Source organism: Gorilla gorilla, chromosome 11 (assembly GCF_029281585.2).
Source record: "Gorilla gorilla gorilla isolate KB3781 chromosome 11, NHGRI_mGorGor1-v2.1_pri, whole genome shotgun sequence".
Classification (NCBI taxonomy): domain Eukaryota; kingdom Metazoa; phylum Chordata; class Mammalia; order Primates; family Hominidae; genus Gorilla; species Gorilla gorilla.
This window is the reverse complement of record NC_073235.2, coordinates 135332657-135355063: the sequence shown is the minus strand read 5'-3', so window position 1 is coordinate 135355063 and position 22407 is coordinate 135332657. Positions and strand designations below refer to the sequence as shown.

At 53.7% G+C, this 22407-nt stretch overlaps 1 protein-coding gene across 3 annotated transcripts in view; it reads right to left on the bottom strand.

Annotated features, from left to right (window-relative positions):
- The window catches only part of EFHD1 (EF-hand domain family member D1), a 49387-nt gene extending 33511 nt beyond the window's left edge, over positions 1-15876 (bottom strand). Inside the window, exon 1 of one of the 3 annotated variants that reach the window (XM_004033367.5) lies at positions 15243-15876. In XM_004033367.5, the coding sequence (XP_004033415.2) occupies positions 15243-15544 (302 nt within the window). In that variant the 5' untranslated portion in view covers positions 15545-15876. Of the gene's footprint in view, positions 1-10743; positions 10761-14031; positions 14122-15242 lie in introns of those variants that run through there. The other 2 variants (XM_019022242.3, XM_019022244.3) reach the window with 2 other exon arrangements.
- Positions 15877-22407: the final 6531 nt, after the last annotated feature.

The window sequence follows — 22407 nt, the reverse complement described above, 5'->3', positions numbered from 1 at the left end:
CAGATCCGCCAAAGGGCCCGAGGTGACTCCGACCCCAACCCCACCCAGGGCCAGCTAGCAAGAGGACAGCAGCAAGGGACAATGGCTGGTCTCGGCGTCCTCCCGGTTTCAGGTCCATGAGTCAGTCACTTATTCTCTTGGCTTCCACTGTGCAGAGCCCCAGGCTTTCTTGGTTTTCTAACTTTCCTCCCAGGAATTATCCTGCCATTCATGGAAAAAGAAGCTGGCCGGCCTTTGTCCACCAGAGGTTCAGCTGTTGGAAACTCCCCAGGGATCTCTCAGATAGGGTGTTCTCAGGAGGGGAGCAGTGCCCCAGAACACGCCTTAGTGATGGGAGGGGGTTGCCTGCATCTCAGGGACACCAGGACACAAGAGTACCTTCTTCTCTTCACACAGTAAGGCTTGGAATAGAAATCATGCATTGCCTTTTTCAACAGCCAGGCGCCGGCCCCACAAAGTGAGGTCCCCAGACCAGAGCATCACGGTCACCCAGGAGTGTTAGAAATGCAGTCTCAAGTTCTACCGAGCCCCTAGACCTGCTGAATCAGAGCCTGCATGTTCACAAGCCCCCCACACCACAGCCCCTGGGCACGTTCAAGGCAGAGAAGGGCAGCACAGACTACACCCACCGGCAGGTGGTCTTCCCAGGGGCCCTCCTGGGGTTACCCTATGGGTGTCCCCAGCTGTGCCTATCTAGATGAGCCTCAGAGACTCCCTAAGGTCACAGGACTGTAGTCCCTCTCCCTACATCCCTGCCTGCAAGGTTCTCTGAGTTTCTAGTTTTCTCTGGTTGTGTGGGTCCTCCCCAGCTGTCAAATCACCTGCTCCTCCTTCCTGCCCAACCAGCTGCGGGCTGGGAAACAGTCACCCCCAATGCTCTAGCTGCATGCAGACTGAGGGTGGGCAGGCTCTGAAAAAGGGCCAGGGGACTCAGAGATACAAAAGCTTTGACCCAAAGTTTTCATCATCCAATCAAACCACTCATAGCCACTTTTGTCCAATAAACTCCCAGCTCTCCTTGTGCCCCAAACACTAGGCTTATTCACTCACTGCAGTGAGTGTGATAATAGCTCACTGCAGCCTCCAACTCCCAGGTTCAAGCAATCCTCACGCCTCAGCCTCCTGCCTAGCTGGGACCACAGGTACGTACCTCCTATGCCCAACTGGTTTTTCATATTTTTTGTAAAGACAGAGTTTCGCCATGTTGCTCAGGCTGGTCTTGAACTCCTGTACTCAAGTAATCCTCTTGCCTCGGCCTCCCAAAGTGCCGGGACTACAGGAGTGAGCCACCTTGCCAGGTCTGCATAAAAGTTCTGATAGGAGGCCGGGCGCAGTGGCTCATGCCTGTAATCCCAGCACTTAGGGAGGCTGAGGTGGGTGGATCACCTGAGGTCAGGAGTTCGAGATGAGCCTGGCCAACCTGGTGAAACCCCGTTTCTACTAAAAATACAAAAATTAGCCGGGTGTGGTGGTGGGTGCCTGTAATCCCAGCTAGGGAGGCTAAGATAGGAGAATCACTTGAACCTGGGAGGCGGAGGTTTCAGTGAGCCGAGATCATGCCATTGCACTCCAGCCTGGGCGACAAGAGCAAAACTCCGTCTCAAAAAAAAAAAAAAAAAAAAAAAAGTTCTAACAGGAGAGTCCTGAGGGGCCAGGAAACTGGGTTGGAAGGGCCCCTGGAAACCTAGTTCTTCTGGAATTCCCAGGAGCCCTGTGGATATCAGGGAACAGATGTTCCCAAACAACACAGGGTTTCCACACTAGACTCCATTTGGGCTGTGCCTGGTGCAGTTCCAGCAGTGCCAAGGTCAGGGAAGGAAATGGCCAGAGGGAGGCCCCGATGAGGGGGTATGCAGCGGCCCAGGGGGCACAGGTCTCAGAGCAGGCCAGGGCAGCCAGCCCAACGCAAGCGGACTACAGGGCGCCAGGCCATCACCCCAAGTGGGAGATGAGGACACCCTGGGCTGCCACCCATGCAGCTCTCGACATTTCCTCTCCACCCACTGCTGCCAGCAGGACCTTTTCCTGCTTTCTCCACTCCAGGCCCACACCACCTTAAACCCAGCAGCCCTCGGAAAGAGCACTGGGCTGGAACATAAGTGCCCTAATTAAGGCCATGACTGCACACCGAGTGGTCACGAGGTCTTGTGCACAACCTGAGCAGGTGGTCACTTACCTTTTTCCAGGTCTCACTTACAGGTGTGTGCCCGTGTGGGTCAGTGGCTCTGCTGGAGGGAACCGCATGACCCCACTGAAGGCTCACATTACCTCCCATGGCCGCGGGGAGCTGTGAAGCTCCTCTCAGCAGTCATCAGGGCCTCAGTGCAGCTACAGCTGGCAGAGCTCAGAAGCCTCCACAGAGGTCAAGGTGCCCACTCTGCCATGGCCTCGGGCCAAGCCCCGGGCTGGGCGTGGGGACTGCAGGAAGAGGTTAGCCACTTTCAGCCATGAACATTCTGTCTCTGCTTTCCCAGGGAAACTCTGGAAGGTGGGGGAGCCTCATAAGAATCAGCAATAACCGGCCAGGCACAGTGGTTCATGCCTGTAATCCCAGCACTTTGTGGGACCGAGGTGGGTGGGGATCACCTGAGGTCAGGAGTTCAAGACCAGCCTGGCCAACATGGTGAAACCCCGTCTCTACTAAAAATACAAAAATTAGCTGGGCATGGTGGCGCATGCCTGTAATCTCAGCTACTCAGGAGGCTGAGGCAGGAGAATAGCTTGAACCCAGGAGGCGGAGGCTGCAGTGAGCGGAGATCATGCCTGGGTGACAGAGTGAAACACTGTCTCAAAAAAAAAAAAAAAAAAAAAAAAAAAAGAAGAGAAGAGAAAAGAGAGAATCAGCAATAACAGACAACGGACAGTCCTAAGTGTAATCAACTGGGAATTGCAGGGTTACAGGAGAGAGGCTGTGGGAGCCATTCAGCTCAGTGAGAGCAAGGCCTGGGTAGGGGGAACCAGAGAGAGAGAAGACTGTGACAGCCAACTGGAGTGGGCCTTAAGGGTCCACATGAGGAGTCTAGACTTTTTTCCTTGGGCAATAGGGAGCTACTGAATGTTGTATATTGCCCCACCCCAACCCAAAATAACTTGTGAAGAGGGAAGCAAGGTAATGACATCTTGGGCTCTGGTGAGCCCGGCTAAAACATGTTGGACGGATGGGGGAGGCCAGGTCTGAGGCAGCTACTACAGGCTCAGGGCAGGTGGTCCAACAAGGCCTGGAGGTCAGGCTGCCTGCAGAGGCTGTGCCAGCCAAGGCCCTGCCTGGCTATGCAGGGGATGGTGTCGAGGATGGCTGAGATTTGGAGGCTGGAAAGCTGGGAGGTGGGAATAACATTAGTGAGACGGGCATGTGACACTGGACAAGAGTGCAGGCCACTTGGGTTCAAATCCCAGCTCTACGCTTACAAGGTGTGTGACTTTAGGCGAGTTCCCTGGCTTCTCTGTGCCTCAGTTTCCTCATCTGTGAAATGGGGTCTGATATCGTACCCACTTTGGAGTGTCGTGAAGCGTGAGTTCCCATGTGGAAATCGCTAAGCACAGCCCTGCACACAGTCAGTGGGGCTGTTAGGTGGCATTAGGGATACCCAATGCTCCATGAAGTCAGCCATTATAGGGTGGAGGGGCACGACGCATTTAGAGAGGAGGCAGAGACCCTGTCACCACCAAAGCCAAACAGGACAGCATCGGAGGCCAGCATTTCTCCAAGGCCACAACAGAGTTCACTAGGTCCTCATGGGCAAAGAGTGAGGGCTGTCAGCAGCCAGATTTTTTTGATCAGGGCTGTCCCAAGGCACAGTGGGTGCTCAGTGAGGGGTGCTGGGGAAACCTGGGGGTGGAGATGTCAAACCCTAGAGCTGGGATCAGCTACGGCCCTGTGGGGTGGGGGTCTCTGCTGTTTCACCACCCAGAAGGGGCAGAGTGGCCAGCCTTGGGCACGAGGCAGGAGGCCATCCTCCTGCTTCCTGCAAACCTGACCCGTGGCAGAGGGCTGAGGCGTGTCTGCCTTGGATGTGGCCCACTCCAAGGCTCTGCCTGGCCTGGAAGGATGCTGCCACTGTCACTGCCAACCCAGGTCTGAGCTCCAAAACCAAAGAATTTACCTTCATTCAGCAACATGACTGGGAGTAGGGTGTGCTAGGCTAAGATTAAAAAATAAAATAAAAGCAGGCCAGCATGGTGGCTCACACTTCTAATTCCAGCATTTTAGGAGGCTGAGGCAGGAGGATCACTTGAACCCAGGAGTTCAAGACCATCCAGGGCAACATAGTAAGACCTATCTCTCAAAAAAAAAAAAAAAAAAATTGCCAGGCATGGTGGCTCACGCCTGTAATCCCAGCACTTTGGGAGGTCGAGGTGGGCGGATCACCTGAGGTCGGGAGATTGAGACCAGCCTGACCAACATGGAGAAACCCCATCTCCACTAAAAATTTAAAAAAAAAAAAATTAGGCCAGGTGCAGTGGCTCTCGCCTGTAATCCCAGCACTTTGGGAGGCCAAGACGGGTGGATCACGACAGCCTGGCCAAGATGGTGAAACCCCATCTCTACTAAAAATACAAAAAATTAGCCGGGCATGGTGGCAGGTGCCTGTAATCCCAGCTACTCGGGAGGCTGAGACAGAGAATTGCTTGAACCCGGGAGGCGGAGGTTGCAGTGAGCTGAGATCGCACCACTGCACTCCAGCCTGGGCGATAGAGTGAGACTCTGTCTCAAAAATAAAAAAAAAAATTAAAAAAAAAAAAGAAAAGAAAACCAGCCCTGAACACCCCCCAACACACACTCACACATGACTTATACAAAGGCCTCCAAGCCAACAGGGGTGCCCTTAGCCACAGAAGCCCAAGAGCCACTAAAGGAATGAGGACCATCAAGGCATGGCAACTCCTGGCCAAAGATAGCAGCTGGAGCCCCTTCTAAGAGGAGACGAAATCAGGGGCATGGCACCCCCGATGAGAAAAAGAATAAAAGAGGTTTGGGGAGGGGGTCTGGGGAGACACAGGGTAGCAGCCAAACGTTTTCTAAGACAGTGAGCAGCCAGGAGGGTGAGGCAGAATGATCAAGCCCTCCAAACCCAGGGGGCGGGCCCACCATGCCAGGCTCTTTGGAGGGAGGAAGGGCAACATGAGATGGAAGGAGGGGTTCCCTGAAAGCTGGCCTGGGAGCGGTCGACACAGACAGCCCACTCAGCACCAACTGCACACACAGCACTCCTAGCTGTGGGTCCACCCCCACAGGCAAGAGAAAAATCACAGGGAATCCCAGTGAAAATGATGTTCCGCAGGAAAGACCTATGCATTTGGCCTTCGGGAGCCCCCAGGAATGGGCTGCTCCCTGCCTGGCCTCCAGAAACCAAGCCTGACATCAAAAGTCCCTCCCATGTACACAAAAACACAGATGAGCTGGGCATGGTAGCACGCCCTATAATCCCAGCTACTCAGGAGGCTGAGGCAGGGGGGTCACTTGAACCCAAGAGGTAGAGGTTGCAGTGAGCCAGGATCTTGCCACTGCACTCCAGCCTGGGTGACAGAGCAAGACTGCCTCAAACAACAACAACAAAAACAAATAAGCAAACAACAACAAAAAAACACAGATGGACATTGGGAGGCCAAGGTGGGCAGACTGCTTGAGCCCAGGAGTTTGAGACCAGCCTCAGCAACATGGTAAAACTCCGTCTCTACTAAAAAAAAAAAAAAAAAATTAGCCAGGTGTTGGGGTGCAGGGACTCAGGCAGAAGGATGGCTTGATCCCAGGAGGTCGAGGCTGCAGTGAGCCATGATCGTACCACTTCACTCCAGCCTGGGTGACAGAGCAAGACCCTGTCTCAAAAAACAAAAAAAATACAAACAAAAACAAAGCACACAGATGGACAGAAAAGAGCCCTGGAACGTTATTCAGTAAAAACCCACCTCTCCTTCCTCACTAACAACCCAGTTTTGGCTCCATCCCTCAGGGAATGGAAACTACCCCGGATGGGCCGGTGACCTAGTGCTGGTGATGGGATGCCAGAGGCCGGCTTGGGGCACACATAGAGGAAGATTTCCTCATTGTTTATTATTTCTATCTTTTTTTTTTTCACTTCTAGCTGGTTACACGTTAATTTCCTCATTGTTTAGAAGAACCCTAGGTCTTTCCTGCCTCTGGATTTTGTCGCAGCTGATGTGACTCGGGGAAACTCACACCTTGCCACCTTGACGCCAGCACAGAGGGTGGCAGAGGGCAGAGGACGGAACCCAAGTCCTGGATGACAGCAGCAACCAACCATTGCCCCAGGGCCACCCTTGTCCTCTGGACGCCCTCATCCATGAGATGATCCATTTCTTTATTCATTAGTGAGTTTGGGGCAGAGTTTTCCATCATTTGAGCCAAAGGCCTCCCAAGTAATACAGGCAGAACAGCATAGATCGTCTCTTACAATCTTGTGTAAGAACATGCACCCAACCAGCTGGAGGTGACCCTCGGGAACAGCTGCAGGTGACCCTCAGGAACAGAACAGCATCGGCTTCCACTCTCTACTTCCTAAAGATCTTTACTGTTTTAAAGGAAATTTTCAATGGGGAACACTATAATTTGATAACAAAAAATAAGTTTTCCTTAAGTCATAAGATTCTTATCTCCCATTTCCCTCCAAACCAGTAGATCTCAAATTTTTCTGGGGTAAGGAGCTGTACACCCCCTTGAAAAGCAAGGTCTCCCAGCAGGTATGAGAGTGCAATTCCACACACTATTGGCGAGAGTTCCAAGACCGGAGGTCAAGAGCTCCTGCTCCAACCACGGGGCTAAGCAGACACCCAAGGCTAATTAGCTTTTGTTTCTCATTTGTCTTTTTTTTTTTTTTTTTTTTTTTTTTGAGACAGAGTCTCACTCTGTCGCCAAGGCTGGAGTGCAGTGGTGCAATCTTGGCTCACTGCAACCTCTGCTTCCCGGGTTCAAGTGATTCTCCTGCCTCAGCCTCCCGAGTAGCTGGGATCACAGGCGCCCGCCACCACACCCTGCTAATTTTTGTATTTTTAGTAGAGACGGGATTTCACCATGTTGGCCAGGCTGGTCTCAAGCTCCTGACCTTGTGATCCACCCACCTCGGCCTCCCAAAATGCTGGGATTACAGGTGTGAGCCACCACTCCCGGCCTCATTTGTCTTTTTCATTGGGAGTTTTTAAGCTCAAACACACCATGGACCACCTCTTAGGGGAAGCCATAGGAAGGCAAAACTTCCTAGGGTGGGGAGTGTTACCCCGGGACTCCAGCTGTGAGCGCCAGCTGCGAGGCCTCCTCAGCCCTCAGAAGAAGGAGATGCAGGTCCTGCTCCTTCTCCAGTGCTAATCTTCCAAAAGCAACTCTGGGGTCCTGGAACTCAGGCCTCACTATGCTGCCTACCCAACTGGGGGGACACCAGGCTTCCACTGTGTCCCCTCTGGACCTGAGGCCACTGATGGGAGGAAAGGCCGAGAAGTGAGAAAGGGGACAAATGAGGTCAGGCTCTGGATTCAAGATTCTAAAGCGACTGCCTAGCATGGGGGTTGGCTAACTTGGGCCTGCAGGCCAAATCATGCTCACCAAGTGTTACAGGAACACAGCCATGCCATTCTATTTGCATATTGCCTGTGGCTGCTTTCATATCACAATGGCAGGCTGCAGAGGGACAACAGAAACCTTAGGGCCCAAAGCCAAACAGATGGATTATCTGGCCCTTTACAGAACAACTTTGCCCACCCATGGCCTAGAAAGAATCTTGAAAGTCACACAGCCCATCTCCTAGCCTCCATAAGCTCTCGGCCCTTCCTAACTGCAAGCCTCTCACGCCAGGGAGTCAGAGTACCTCCCTTCCAGTGAAATTCCAGAGAAAGCAGCTCACCACCTTGCAAGACCTTTCGTTCCATTTCTCAGTAACTCCGATCGTGGCCAGGTGCAGCGGCTCATGCCTGTAACCAACACTTTTGGGAGGCAGAGGCGGGAGGATCACTTGGGCCCAGGACCAGCCTGGGCAACACGGCAAAACCCCGTCTCTACAAAAAATACAAAAATTAGCCGGGCGTGGTGGTCGTGCCTGTAGTCCCAGTTACTCAGGAGGCTAAGGCGGGAGGATCACTTGAGCCCGGGAGGTGGAGGTTGCAGTGGGCCAAGACTGTGCAACTGCACTCCAGCCTGGGCGACAGAGAGAGACCCTGTTTCAAAAAATAGTAATAATAATACTAACTCCCACCATGAGAAGGCTCTTGCTTCCCGACGGCTGCAGCTTCCTTTCCTTGAGCCCTCACTGCCCTCCTTCTGCCATCCAAGGTCAAGCACTCACCACCCAGATCAAGTTCTCAGCCCCCATTCTCTGTCTCCAGGAGGTTCATCCCAAGGGCCTTCCCTGCTGCCTCCACCCCGGGCCTGAATCTCTTCACAGTCCTCGGTGGCTGCTGCTCCTCCATGGCTGTGCCCTGAACGACCAGGAGCCCCTGCTTTGAATGCAGCAGCCTGAGGTCAGAGTGTCCCCAACTCCCACATCCTCTCAGGGTCTGCTCAGCTACTGGAGTGTCCTGTATGTGGGTGGTAGGTGGCTTCTCGGGGAGTGACATCCCTCCCATCCAAACAGCATCATGTTACATCCAGCTTGCTGTCAGCATTTGTTGAGCTTCTCAAGGGCCAAGACCCTTCCAGATTATACAAGTATGTATAATCTGGCACCTGGCAGGTGCTTAGCTAAATGAATGAAAAAATGAATGAGTGAATGATAGCTCATAGCAGGTTGGAAAGGGGCTCATGGTGATCATCGTCATCATCATCATGATATGGTACCACAGGAGCACACACTAGCAGACGTATGGACAGTGCTGGCCACAGAAGCCCAGAGCTGGGAACACTGAAGGAGACCTAAGTGGACTCTTAGGTCATTTGGCCCATCTTTAGAGACCCACTAGCTCAGCCACGACATGAACCCATGCATAATGTAGCCCCATGCCAATCAAAGCCCCTGCAGGTCAATGAAAGAAGTATTCCTGTTTACCAGTTGGACCAGGGGTACCACAGAACCTCTGCAGCCTTGGAACGTGGAAGGCCATGTCTTGGCAGGTCATTGACCACAGGTCAGGTTTCATCTTGCTGGGAATGGAGGATCATGGTCCATGCTCCAATAACTCAAGGTGTGTCCCCTGCCAAGAAGCGTCTAGAATTTAGGATCAATGATGCCCTTTGGCCACCAACACTCAGGGGACACAGAAGCAGGAGGAGGCTATAGAGGGGTGTTCTGGGAGGACTGTGAAATGTGGAGGAGGCCAAGTGCAGTGAGTCACGACAGGGGAGTCCGCTACAGCCTCACCTGAAGAGTGGCTGTGGGAGTGAGCTAGTGTGTGAGCACGCAGGTACGCATGTGTGAGTGTGTGAGGTTGCACATGATATACAGAGATTTGTGAAGTCTAAAGCTAAAGACAAACGTGTGCCAACCCCAGATGTCAGTGCCCTGAGGGTGTGCTGGGCTCCTAACTAAGATGAATATCAATTGTAGACAGCTTGGCACCCTCTAGCTCCCAAGACCTGATTTGTGGACTCTTAGGCCATTCGGCACATCTTTGGAGACCCACTAACTCAGCCACACCATGAACCCATGCAGAACATAGCCCCATGCCAATCAAACACCCTGCAGGTCAATGGAAGAAGTATTCCTATATACTAGTTGGTCCAGGGGGTACCACAGGGCTGAGGGTATAAAGTTAGTTTGGTTGGTATGCAACAACATTTAAAAAAAGAGAGAGAGTCTGGCCAGGCGAAGTAGCCCATGCCTATGATCCCAGCACTTTGAGACAGGAGAACCACCTGAGCCTAGGAGTTCAAGACCAGCATAGGCAACATGGCAAGACTCTGTCTTGAGAAAAGAAAAAAAAAAAAAAAGTTAAAATCTCCTGGACCTTACAGCTTTGAAATCAGGCACTTTTTAATAATCTTGCAAGGGAGAAGGGGGAAAGGACTTTTCTCTTTTTGTATAATGTAAGACTTTAATAACTGTTTTCATCACTCAACTTCAAATTTCCATTATTCAAATTCTCATAAAATTCGATGGCTCTGTAACAAGGATGGTGGAGGAGACAACCCAGGGAGAGGGAGGTGGGGAGCGAGGAATGAGGAGGAAGAGGGAACTCCCTACAAAGATAAACCCACCAGCAATTGTGGAAGTTCCTTCCAGCTCCTCCTACATGGGTTAATCATGCGTGCTGGCAAGTAAAAGCAGCCAGCACTTAAACCCGTCTAAGACACAGTTCCAAGGCATGGGGTCTTTCTGCCAGAGACTAAGACCCAAAACAGAAGGCTGACCTAAAGCTATCCTCCAGAATTCAGACAAGCCCTAGGTCCTCTTACCCTACCCCCCAATTCAAAATTGTCAAATGTACAAACTCCAGTGCAGGTGAGAAAATTTCACATCTAAGGTGATCACTGTTGACTGAAGCTACAGCCAGGACAAGTCAGTACCTCTTGCCTTTCTCCAAGGAAAAAGAAAGCACTTAACTTCTTCCTTTTATTTCCACCCATCTTTCCCATTTTTAGAGTCAATTCACTCAAGAGATTAGGATGCCAGTATGCAGGCAGCCTCACCTCCACCTCCCCAGTAAGCCTCCCTAAGAGGGCTCACTTTACCTCTTTGGAAAATTCCCAGCCTTCCAAATCTACACCCGCTTCTCTCTCCTTTAGAGACAAGACTGAGGAGGAGAAAAAGAAACTGGGAGAGGAGAGGGGACGAGAAATGAAGAATTCCACGACAGCCTCACCTTTTTGGGTTTCACTGGTGTCTTGGTAGTGCGGGACTCTGGCACTGGCAGGACATCCATGACATCACCGTTTCAGATTCTTAAGAAAAAGACAACTTTCCCATAGCCAAATGTTCCTCTTCCCACCCTCTCTTTGGGGAATTGAAACACAAGCTTTTAGTATGCTGCAAAAACCTTGCAGCTGCATTTTAAGATGTTGCATTGGGGTCCTGCCTTTAAGTGGCTGCCCTCATTGCCTCCCTTTGAAAGAGGCCTCCAGATAAGTCCGAGGCCTCCAGATAAGTCCAGGGTAATTAAAATTTCCTGTCTAACCTTGACTGCTCCACCAGCTCACGTTACAGCCACGGATACACACTGTAGAGTCAGTTTCTTCTGGGCCTTCTCATTCTTTAAAAATCAGGCCACTATTCTCTTGGCTCAGGCTATCCAGTAACAGGCTTGGAAATGGAGAGGGAACTTTCTCTGGCCGGGCTGATGGTGCCTCTGGCTTCCCACAGTCATTAGAAAACCCTCTTTCTTCTACAACACACCATTTAAGAGCCAGCCTCATTTGTTAGGTCCTAAGGACTCACAAAGGACACCACTCCAAGAACCCAACAAACTCAGAGGCTGGGAAGGATCCAGTTTTTTTAAGCCTTGAAAATGTAAGAAATCCCTAAGCCAAATACTTTTAAATAGGAAAATCAAATTTAAATGATCAAAGCATGTCTCCCAGTATCTGTATGAATCTTTCTAGCCCCAAACAAAAAGACAGGGTGTACTTTGTACTGGTCTAATCAGTTATACACTGCAAGGGGCCCAATGAACTAACGCGACATCAGAACGTGAATCTAGAAACTGCTTAAAAGTGAAATTCTTAAGCCAGGCGCGGTGGCTCACACCTGTAATCCCAGCATTTTGGGAGGCTGAGGCGGGTGGATCATTTGAGGTCAGGGGTTCAAGACCAGCCTGGCCAACATGGTGAAACCCCATCTCTACTAAAAATACAAAAATTACCTGGGCATGGTGGTGCACGCCTGTAGTCCCAGCTACTCGGGAGGCTGAGGCAAGAGAATGGCATGAACCCAGGAGGTGGAGCTTGCAGTGAGCCAAGATGGCGCCACTGCACTCCAGCCTGGGAGATGGAGTGAGACTCCATCTCAAAAAAAAAAAAAAAAAAAGAAGGCCGTGTGAAGACACAAAAACACACACAGGGAGAGCACCAGGTGCTCAGGGTGGCAGAGATTACGGTGATGCGCCCATACCACAAGAAATACCAAGAATTCTGGCAACCACCAGAAGCCAGGAAACAGGCACAGAAGGAGTCTTCACTGGCGCCTCAAGGGCAGCACAGCCCGGCTGACACGTTGGTTTCAGACTTGTCAGACTTCTGATTTCCAGAACTATGAGAGGATATACTTCTGTTGTTTTATGCTACCCACTTTGTGGCATTTCATTCAGGCAGCTCTAGGAAACAAACGACCTCACCCAGCAGCAGAGGAGCTAACGAGTTCCTTCCGCAGAACCCGGAAGGGCAAAGCACACAGTCCCACGGGGACCCGGAACTCACCAAGAGCCCAGGTCACCACTCCACAGCTCAAACTGTGGGCTAAATCAGGTTCAAAAGATAAAGTGGACTCAGCAAAGTGAATTATTAAACAAAAAAGGACAACACAAAATGTGTACTTTTTTTATTTTTTTGAGACGGAGTCTCACTCTTGTTGCCCAGGCTAGAGTGCAATGGCGTGATCTCGGCTCACTGCAACCTCCACCTCCCAGGTTCAAGAGATTCTCCTGCCTCAGCCTCCTGAGTAGCTGGGATTACAGGCGTGTGGCACCATGCCTGGCTAATTTTTGTATTTTTAGTAGAGACGGGGTTTCACCATGTTGATCAGGCTGGTCTCGAACTCCTGACCTCATGATCCGCCCGCCTCAGCCTCCCAAAGTGCTGCGATTACAGGTGTGAGCCACCACACCCGGCCAAATGTGCACATTTACCCAAATTACGGATATGTGATAATCTAAAAATTAGTGGCTAAAATCCACCTGGCCTTCACCATAGGCTGAAACATGGAGCTAAATGCATCACATACATGAATTAATTTAATCCCCACAATAACCCCACATGGCAGGTCCTGTGCTTTCCCATTTGACAGAAGGGAAAACTGATGGCACAGAGCTTTTAAATAAGCTGCCCAAGGAACCTTCCAGGTAGCAAGTGGTGGGACTGGGGTTTGAACCCAAGAAGCCTGCCTCCAAGTGCTCACTCTTCACAGCCTCACAAGACTGCTGCTGCCATGAGTAAAATCTGTAAGATAATCTAATAGAAAACAAATTGGTGTGTTACATTTTCTTCAGTGTTTTTAACATTCTTATGTTATTAATTTAAGCTGTTGTGGCCATACCACCACCACCAAGGATGAGCCATCTGAGAACGGGGACAACGCAAAGAGGAAGGTGGCTTAACAAAAAGAGAAACTAAGCACTGATGGCAGCACCTAAGCGCCTAGATCCAGCCACACCTGAAGCTAGTGATGGCTTTTTGGTTTCCTCAGCCAAATTATTCCTGTTTTGTTTATGCCAATTTTGGTTGCAAGTGACAGAAAACTCAACCTAGAAAGAAATACCAAGTACTGGTTGAACTGTTAGCTCTGCTGGGATCCCAGGCCACACACTGCCTTCCCCTTAGCTTTTTTTTTTCCCTCTTGAGACAGAATCTCCCTCTGTCACCCTGGCTGGAGTGCAATGGTGTGATCTCTGCTCACTGCAACCTTCGCCTCCCAGGTTCAAGCAATTCTCCCACCTCAGCCTCCCGAGTAGCTGGGAATACAGGCCCGCGCCACCACTCCCGGCTAATTCTTGGATTTTTAGTAGAGATGGGGTTTCACCATGTTGGCCAGGCTGGTCTTGAACTCCTGACCCCAGGTGATCCGCCTGCCTCGGCCTCCCAAAGTGCTGGGATTACAGCCGTAAGCCACTGTGCCCGGCTCCCCTTTGCGTGATCCTGGTCCAGTACCTGTTTGCTCACAGAGGCCACCTTGCTTCGTCTCCCAAGACCCTCTGAGCATATGGACTCTTTTTATCACTCTTAGGTAGTCAACTACAAGTTGATCTTTCCAAAGATTGTTTTATAGGAAAAACAAAAGAAGCCTGAGTGGCCACAAGAAAACTTGAAGATAAAGGTCCCTCCCCAAGATCCCCTGAATCCAGCTGGACTGGGAGGAACTGGTGGGGTCTGGGAGCAGCCCGGCCAGGGCAGTCTTCCCATGAAAGGCATTACCCCAGAGAAATCAAACGGCTTCAACAAACCTTGCCTCACCCATTGCTTTTCCATTTTCGCCCCAGCCGCATTCTTTAGCACCACTCGGCCTTCCTGAACTGCCCAAACTAGACCCAGAAAACGCCACAGATCAGTGCCTGGAAGCCAGACAAAGAAACCAAGGTGTCAGGGAGGCAGAGGAGGCGGAGGCTCCCAGGTGCCGGCTCTGCAAACCTCCATGCAGGGGCAGCGGAGGCTCAGGCGACGCAGCGCCAGCCACAGCGCCTTTAAATAGAACCTCCACGCGGAGGGCAAACACATTCCATGCGCTTTTAAAAACGCCCAAGCATGACCTGGCCGGCGGCCTCAGCTCCCCCAGGCATTTTTCCGGTCTCGGCTCAATTCTGGAAATATTAATAGCTCGGTTAAGAGCTTACCGGGTGCAAAATACTTTTCGGCCTTAAAAGGCAGGGACCGTTACTGCTCCCACTCTCCAGATGAGGAAACTGAGATCCCCGGAGGTTCCAGGCGACGAGGTGGACTAGTGGGTCTCTATCGCCTGCCTCTGGCTCAGTGTCTCCCCAGGTGAGCGGCTCCCCGCGCACTGGGGCTCACAGAGCAGGACCGCAACGAGCCCCCGCCGGACCGGTGCCAGCGGCCAAGTTCGGTTCCCACAACCGCCCCCCCTCCCCGCGCCCCCAGGAGGCTCCCGGGCCGCGCCTGCTCCAGGAAAGTCCTGAATCTCTTACAACGACTTTACCAAACTCCCCGTTCTCGGCCTCCGCTCATTCATCAGACCCCGCGCTGCAGCCAAGGATTAACTTTCCCCTTTTGTTTTAAAAGATAAAAGGCCAACAGGGGCTAATTTTTCCCTTGGGGGGATACAGTGAAAGCTGGCAGGTGAGGCGCGGCGACGGCTCCCTTTCCTAGAAGTTGCTTTCGGAGCAAATCTCTGGACTGGCGGGCGGAGGGGGCGGGACCAGTGGTCGGGATTGGGGGACCTGGAACTCGGGCCCGGCAGCCGCCGAGAACTTTTGGGCTCCGTCCCGGAGAGCTCCTGCTCCTGGTGTCCCCCCTCTTCGGCCCCGTCCCCCACCGCGTCGAGACAGACCCAAGCACGCAAGATCTGGCTGCGTTGGGCCAAATGCTACCTGCACCCCGGGACCCCTCCCCACACAAACGGGGCCCGGGACTTCGGACCAGAAAGCCCTCTCGCTCCCTCCCTGGTCCCGGGGGCGAAGGGCGCGCAGCGGGAGCTCACAGTTTGAACATGCTCTCCAGGTCCTTGATGAGGCGGCGGCTGAACTCCGGGAACTCCGTGTAGGGGTTGAAGACCCTGCAGCGCCGGGGCCGCGCAGCGCCCTCGTTGATGTCCAGCCGCCGGCTCAGCTGGGCGCTCAGCTCCGCGTCGGCGCTGGCCGTGGGCGCACGGGCGGGGGGCTCGGGCTCGGGCTTGGGCTCCGGGGCTGGGGCGCCGAGGGGAGCCAGCTGGGGGCCACTCTCCTCGGCCTCCTCGCGCCGCAGCCGGCGCTCCAGCTTGCACGCCAGCTCCTCACTGGCCATGGCGGCGGATCGCAGGACGCGGGAACGCGGAGACGCGGGACGGGGCGCAGGGAGCTGGCGGGCGGCGCGCTCCTCGCAGGCTCGAGGCTCTACACCACTCCGCCGAGACGGCGGGGACCCGGCGGTTGGGAGGGTCTGAGGACGGACTGGCGGGCGGAGCGGTCGGGGCGGAGCTGCGGCTTTAAGGAGGCGCCAGGGCTCAGGGACTGCCAGCCTGGTGGGAGGAGGCCGCCGGTGTCTGGGTGTCTGCGCGTCCCGGAGACCCCGACCTGCTTCCTCTCCCCGCGGCTCCGGGCGGGAGGCTGACCGTCCCCCCGGGACCAGGCAGGGACCCTCGGATCAACTCCGACCTTGCTGCCCCTGTCAGCTCCGGGGAAAACCGTAGCGGGAAAAAGCGTCTCGACCGTTCAGGCGGTGCCTTTCTTGTCCCCCAGAAGTAACCCGACTGGAAGCGCTCGCGGCCCGGGACAGGCTGGGTGGGGGAGGCGAGCGCCCCCGAGCGACACCCACGCGTCCCCCGCGTCTGGGAGTGGTGCCCACCCTCCCCGGGGTCAGGGAGTGGGAGGCGCCCGCCCGGAGCGCGGGGCGGGGGAGCTGCTTTTCAAACACTCATTGAAACGAAATGTTTCCAAAACATGCTAAAAATACTAAAAACAAATAAGCAAACAAAAAAGAGGGAGGGCAAACGAGCAGAAAAAACTCCCGTTTTCCCTGGAGGCAGGAAAGCAGCGTAGCTTCAGGGACTCGGGCTTTTTTGCGTGAAACCCACAAGAAAGAGAAGAAACCTGGCGCGGAGACTCACACCCGCAATCTCAACACTTAGGTGTTGGTGGCAGGATCTTTTGAGCCCAGGAGTTCGAGACCAGACTGGGCAACATAGTTAGACTGTCACTACAAACACTTTTTAAAAATCAGCCAGGCATAGTGGCACTCGTCTGTAGTCCCAGCTACTCAGGAGGCTGAAGTAGGAGGATGGCTTGAGCCCGGGAGGTTGAGGCTGCAACGAGCCATGGTCAGGCCACTGCACTCCAGCCTGGGCGGCAGAGTGAGACCCTGGCTCTAAAAATAAATGAAGAAGGAGAAGGAGGGAGAGGGGGAGGAAAAAAGAAAGGAAAGAAGGAAAAGAAGCTTGAAAATTAAATCAGCATTTTTAACAAGAGGGTAAAAACAAATACAGTCGTCATTCTCCCCAAGGAAGGCTGATGCCGCTGTTACATCAGCCAGGCGTTGAGAATCTTGTAAACACGGGTCTGTCCCCACTTGAGAACGACGCTGCTCTGACCCACCGTGGACTCATGACTGGGGCAGGTCAGTGACCCCGCTGGACTGTGTTGTCTGAGACCCAGGGACCAGCCTTTGGCATGCGAGTGCAGGGCATGCGGGGGACCTGGGTTAAAATGTTATTTTTAAAAAGTTATAAAGGAAAATACGTTTTTTAAATAAAAGTATAAAAATCTTTAACATTCCTACTGAACAACTTGACTTGGTACAGAGAATACGGGTTTTACATATACAATGGCAACCCTGCAAATAGATCACAGGGCGCTACACTTCCTGACCTGGTGGTGGTGACTAGAAGGTTGGCTTTGTTGTCACATCTGTTTTGACCACTTTATGTGACACATTTCAGAGAAAAAAGGTCAAAAATTTTGTGTAATTAAAAAAACTTTTTTTAATTTTATATTTTAAAAACTTTTTTTTTTTTGAGATGGAGTTTCACTCTTGTTTCCCAGGCTGGAGTGCAATGGCATGATCTCGGCTCACTGCAGCCCCTGCCTCCTGGGTTCAAGTGATTCCCCTGCCTCAGCCTCCTGAGTAGCTGGGATTACAGGCGCCCACCACTGCACCTGGCTAATTTTTTGTATTTTTAGTAGAGACAGGGTTTCTCCATGTTGGCCAGGCTGGTTGTGAACTCCTAGCCTCAGATGATCCTCCCACCTCGGCCTCCCAAAGTGCTGGGATTACAGGCATGAGCCACCACACCCAGCTGGTTTTGTTCTTTTTTTTTTTTTTTTAATGTTCTTATTCCATCGAGCTCTCCTCAAGAAAGAAAAAGTTCAAAATTCTTAATAGTCTCCATCAACAAGAAACTTTGGAGCTGGGCGCGGTGGCTCACACCTGTAATCCCAGCACTTTGGGAGGCAGAGGCAGATGCATCACTTGAGCCCAGGAGTTTGAGACCAGCTTGGGCAACATGGCAAAACCTTGTGTACAAAAAAAGATAAAATAAAAAATAAAAAATAAAAAACAACTAGCCAGGTGTGGTAGTATGCACCTGTAGTCCCAGCTATTTGGGATCACTTGGGCCCAGGAGGTGGAGGCTGCAGTGAGCCATGATCACGCCACTGCACTCTTGCCTGGGTGGTAGAGTAAGACCTGTCTGAGAGAGAGAGAGAGAGACAGAGAGAGAGAGAGAGAGAGAAAGAGAGAGAGAGAGAAACTTTGCATGAGTAGGTAATACAATTTTTTTTTAAGACGGAGTTTTGCTCTTGTTGCCCAGGCTGAAGTGCAGTGGTGCGATCTCGGCTCACTGCAACCTCTGCCTCCCAGGTTCAAGCGATTCGCCTGCCTCAGCCTCCCAAGTAGCTGGGATTACAGGCACCCACCACCACGCCCAGCTAATATTTTATATTTTTAGTAGAGACGGGGTTTCACCACGTTGGCCAGGCTGGTTTTGAACTCCTGGCCCCAAGGAATCCACCTGTCTTGGCTTCCCAAAGTGCTAGGATTACAGGCATGAGCTACTGTGCCCGGCCAGTAATAGAATTTTTAAACCATTTTTTACATGCTGAAATTTACAACAGTTCGTGTTAAAAAATCTAACAGCTCTTTTTATTTATGAATATAATGTTGAAAATTTTTTAAATTAAAAATGACCTTTTTTCTTTTCTTTCTTTCTTGTTTTTTTTTTTTTTTTAATAGAGATGAGATCTCTCTCTGTTGCCCAGGCAGGTCTTGAACTCCTGGGCTCAATTGATCCTATTTGCCTAGGCCTCCCAAAGTGCTGGGATTACAGGGGTGAGCCACGGTGCCCAGCCTTGAAAATTCTGAAATTAATGAGAGTGGATTGTGAACAAAATTTCACTTTTTCATTGAAGTGTTTCCAAATGAGGGAGTGCTTTTAGATAATGCGCTTGCATAATGTGAGCAGTCACCTGGTGCCTCTCAAAAGGCACATCATCTGCAAGGGGCAAAGATTGAGGGCTGTGTCCACCAGGCACCCAGCCCAGACAGAACGCCCTCTGAGCTATGTCCCGCCCCTGAGGGAAAATAGCACAGGCCCACAGTATTCACCAGGCAACACCTGGCCACCCCTCAGAATGAAGTGTTAGTATCTCACTAGTGACAATTCCAGGTGGTCACTGTTACGGCCACAGCTCAAAGCCTGTTCTCCTTCTCCTCTTTTCCAGTGTCCAGTCGGGCACCTGACAAAGACTCAAACATGCTTGGTGGGCCGGCTGTGGTGGCTCACACCTGTAATCCCAGCACTTTGGGAGGCTGAGGCAGGTGGAACATTTGAGGTCAGGAGTGCAAGACCAGCCTGGACAACATGGTGACAGCCCGCCTCTACTAAAAACACAAAAATTAGCTGGACATGGTGGCATGTGCCTGTAGTCCCAGCTACCTGGGAGGCAGAGGTGGGAGAATCGCTTGAACCTGGGAGGTAGAGATTGCAGTGAGCCAAGATCGAGCCATCGCACTCCAGCCTGGGCGACAGAGACCCTGTCTCAAACAAACAAACAAACAAAAAACATGCTTGGTGAATCATGGGCCAATATCAATCTTACTGTACAAATATGACCCATGTTTTGTAAAACAAATATCTATATATAGAAAAAAAACTGGGATTTGCTTAGATAGGTAGATAAGAGACAAACGGCTCTCCCTCTCCCTCTCCCCCTCCCCTCTCCCCTCTCCCCTCTCCCCTCTCCCCTCTTTCCACGGTCTCCCTCTGATGCCGAGCCGAAGCTGGACGGTACTGCTGCCATCTCAGCTCACTGCAACCTCCCTGCCTGATTCTCCTGCCTCAGCCTGCCGAGTGCCTGCGATTGCAGGCGCGCGCCACCCCGCCTGACTGGTTTTCGTATTTTTTTGGTGGAGAAGGGGTTTCGCTGTGTTGGCTGGGCTGGTCTCCAGCTCCTAACCGTGAGTGATCTGCCAGCCTCGGCCTCCCGAGGTGCCGGGATTGCAGACAGAGTCTGGTTAACTCAGTGCTCAATGGTGCCCAGGCTGGAGTGCAGTGGCGTGATCTCGGCCTGCTACAACCACCTCCCAGCCACCTGCCTTGGCCTCCCAAAGTGCCGAGATTGCAGCCTCTGCCTGGCTGCCGCCCCGTCTGGGAAGTGAGGAGCGTCTCCGCCTGGCCGCCCATCGTCCGGGATGTGAGGAGCCCCTCTGCCTGGCTGCCCAGTCTGGAAAGTGAGGAGCGTCTCTGCCCGGCCGCCATCCCATCTAGGAAACAAAGAGCGCCTCTTCCCGGCCGCCATCACATCTGGGAAGTGAGGAGCCTCTCTGCCCGGCCGCCCATCGTCTGAGATGTGGGGAGCACCTCTGCCCTGCCGCCCAGTCCGGGATGTGAGGAGTGTCTCTGCCCGGCCGCCCCGTCTGAGAAGTGAGGAGCCCCTCCGCCCGGCAGCCGCCCCGCCCGAGAAGTGAGGAGCCCCTCCGCCCAGCAGCCACCCCGTCTGGGAAGTGAGGAGCGTCTCCGCCCGGCAGCCACCTCGTCCGGGAGGGAGGTGGGGGGGTCAGCCCCCCACCCGGCCAGCCACCCCGTCCGGGAGGGAGGTGGAGGGATCAGCCCCCCGCCCGGCCAGCCACCCTGTCCGGGAGGTGAGGGGCGCCTCTGCCCGGCCACCCCTACTGGGAAGTGAGGAGCCCCTCTGCCCGGCCAGCCGCTCCGTCCGGGAGGGAGGTGGGGGGGTCAGCCCCCCGCCAGGCCAGCCAACCCGTCCAGGAGGGAGGTGGGGGGGGTCAGTCCCCCGCCCGGCCAGCCGCCCCGTCCGGGAGGGAGGTGGGGGGGTTAGCCCACCGCCCAGCCTGCCGCCCTGTCCAGGAGGGAGGTGGGGGTTCGGCCCCCCGCCTGGCCGGCCACCCGGTCCGAGAGGTGAGGGGCGCCTCTGCCCGGCCGCCCCTACTGGGAAGTGAGGAGCCCCTCTGCCCGGCCAGCCGCTCTGTCCAGGAGGGAGGTGGGGGGGTCAGCCCCCCGCCCGGCCAGCCACCCCGTCCGGAAGGGAGGTGGGGGGGTCAGCCCCCCGCCCGGCCAGCCACCCCGTCCGGGAGGGAGGTGGGGGGGTCAGTCCCCCGCCTGGCCAGCCGCCCTGTCCGGGAGGTGAGGGGCACCTCTGCCCGGCCGCCCCTACTGGGAAGTGAGGAGCCCCCCCGCCCGGCCAGCCGCCCCGTCCGGGAGGGAGGTGGGGGGGACAGCCCCCCGCCCGGCCAGCCGCCCCGTCCGGGAGGTGAGGGGCGCCTCTGCCCGGCCGCCCCTACTGGGAAGTGAGGAGCCCCTCAGCCCGGCCAGCCGCCCCGTCCGGGAGGGAGGTGGGGGGGTCAGCCCACCGCCCAGCCTGCCGCCCTGTCCGGGAGGGAGGTGGGGGGTCAGCCCCCCGCCTGGCCAGCCGCCCTGTCCGGGAGGGAGGTGGGGGGGTCAGCCCACCACCCAGCCTGCCGCCCTGTCCGGGAGGGAGGTGGGGGTTCGGCCCCCCGCCTGGCCAGCCGCCCCATCCGGGAGGTGAGGGGCGCCTCTGCCCGGCCGCCCCTACTGGGAAGTGAGGAGCCCCTCTGCCCGGCCAGCCGCCCCGACCAGGAGGGAGGTGGGGGGGGTCAGCCCCCTGCCCGGCCAGCCACCCCGTCCGGGAGGTGAGGGGCACCTCTGCCCGGCCGCCCCTACTGGGAAGTGAGGAGCCCCTCTGCCCGGCCACCACCCCGGCTTGGAGGTGTACCCAACAGCTCATTGAGAACGGGTCATGATGACAATGGCGGTTTTGTGGAATGGAAAGGGGGGAAAGGTGGGGAAAAGATTGAGAAATCGGATGGTTGCCGTGTCTGTGTAGAAAGAGGTAGACATGGGAGACTTTTCATTTTGTTCTGTACTAAGAAAAAATTCTTCTGCCTTGGGATCCTGTTGATCTGTGACCCTACCCCCAACCCTGTGCTCTCTGAAACATGTGCTGTATCCACTCAGGGTTGAATGGATTAAGGGCGGTGCAAGATGTGCTTTGTTAAACAGATGCTTGAAGGCAGCATGCTCGTTAAGAGCCATCACCACTCCCTAATCTCAAGTACCCAGGGACACAAACACTGCGGAAGGCCGCAGGGTCCTCTGCCTAGGAAAACCAGAGAACTTTGTTCACTTGCTTATCTGCTGACCTTCCCTCCACTATTGTCCTGTAACCCTACCAAATCCCCCTCTGCGAGAAACACCCAAGAATGATCAATTAAAAAAAAAAAAAAAAAAGAAAATAAATAAATAAATAAATGTTTAAAAAAAAAAACAAAAAAAAAACTAAAGGGGGCAAATTATTAACAGTTATAAACGCTAAGAGTCCAGATAATTTTCATTTTCATTTTTTAAATTCTCATTTTTTTTGGCCGGGCGTGGTGGCTCATGCCTGTAATCCCAGCACTTTGGGAGGCCGAGGCGGGTGGATCACCTGAGGTCAGGAGTTCGAGACTAGCCTGGCCAACATGGTGAAACCCCATCTCTACTAAAAATACAACCGTTAGCCGGGCGTGGTGACATGCACCTGTAGTCCCAGGTACTCGGGAGGCTGAGGCAGAAGAATCGCTTGAACTCGGGAGGCGGAGGTTGCAGTGAGCCGAGATGGCACCACTGCACTCCAGCCTGGGAGACAGAGTGAGACTCC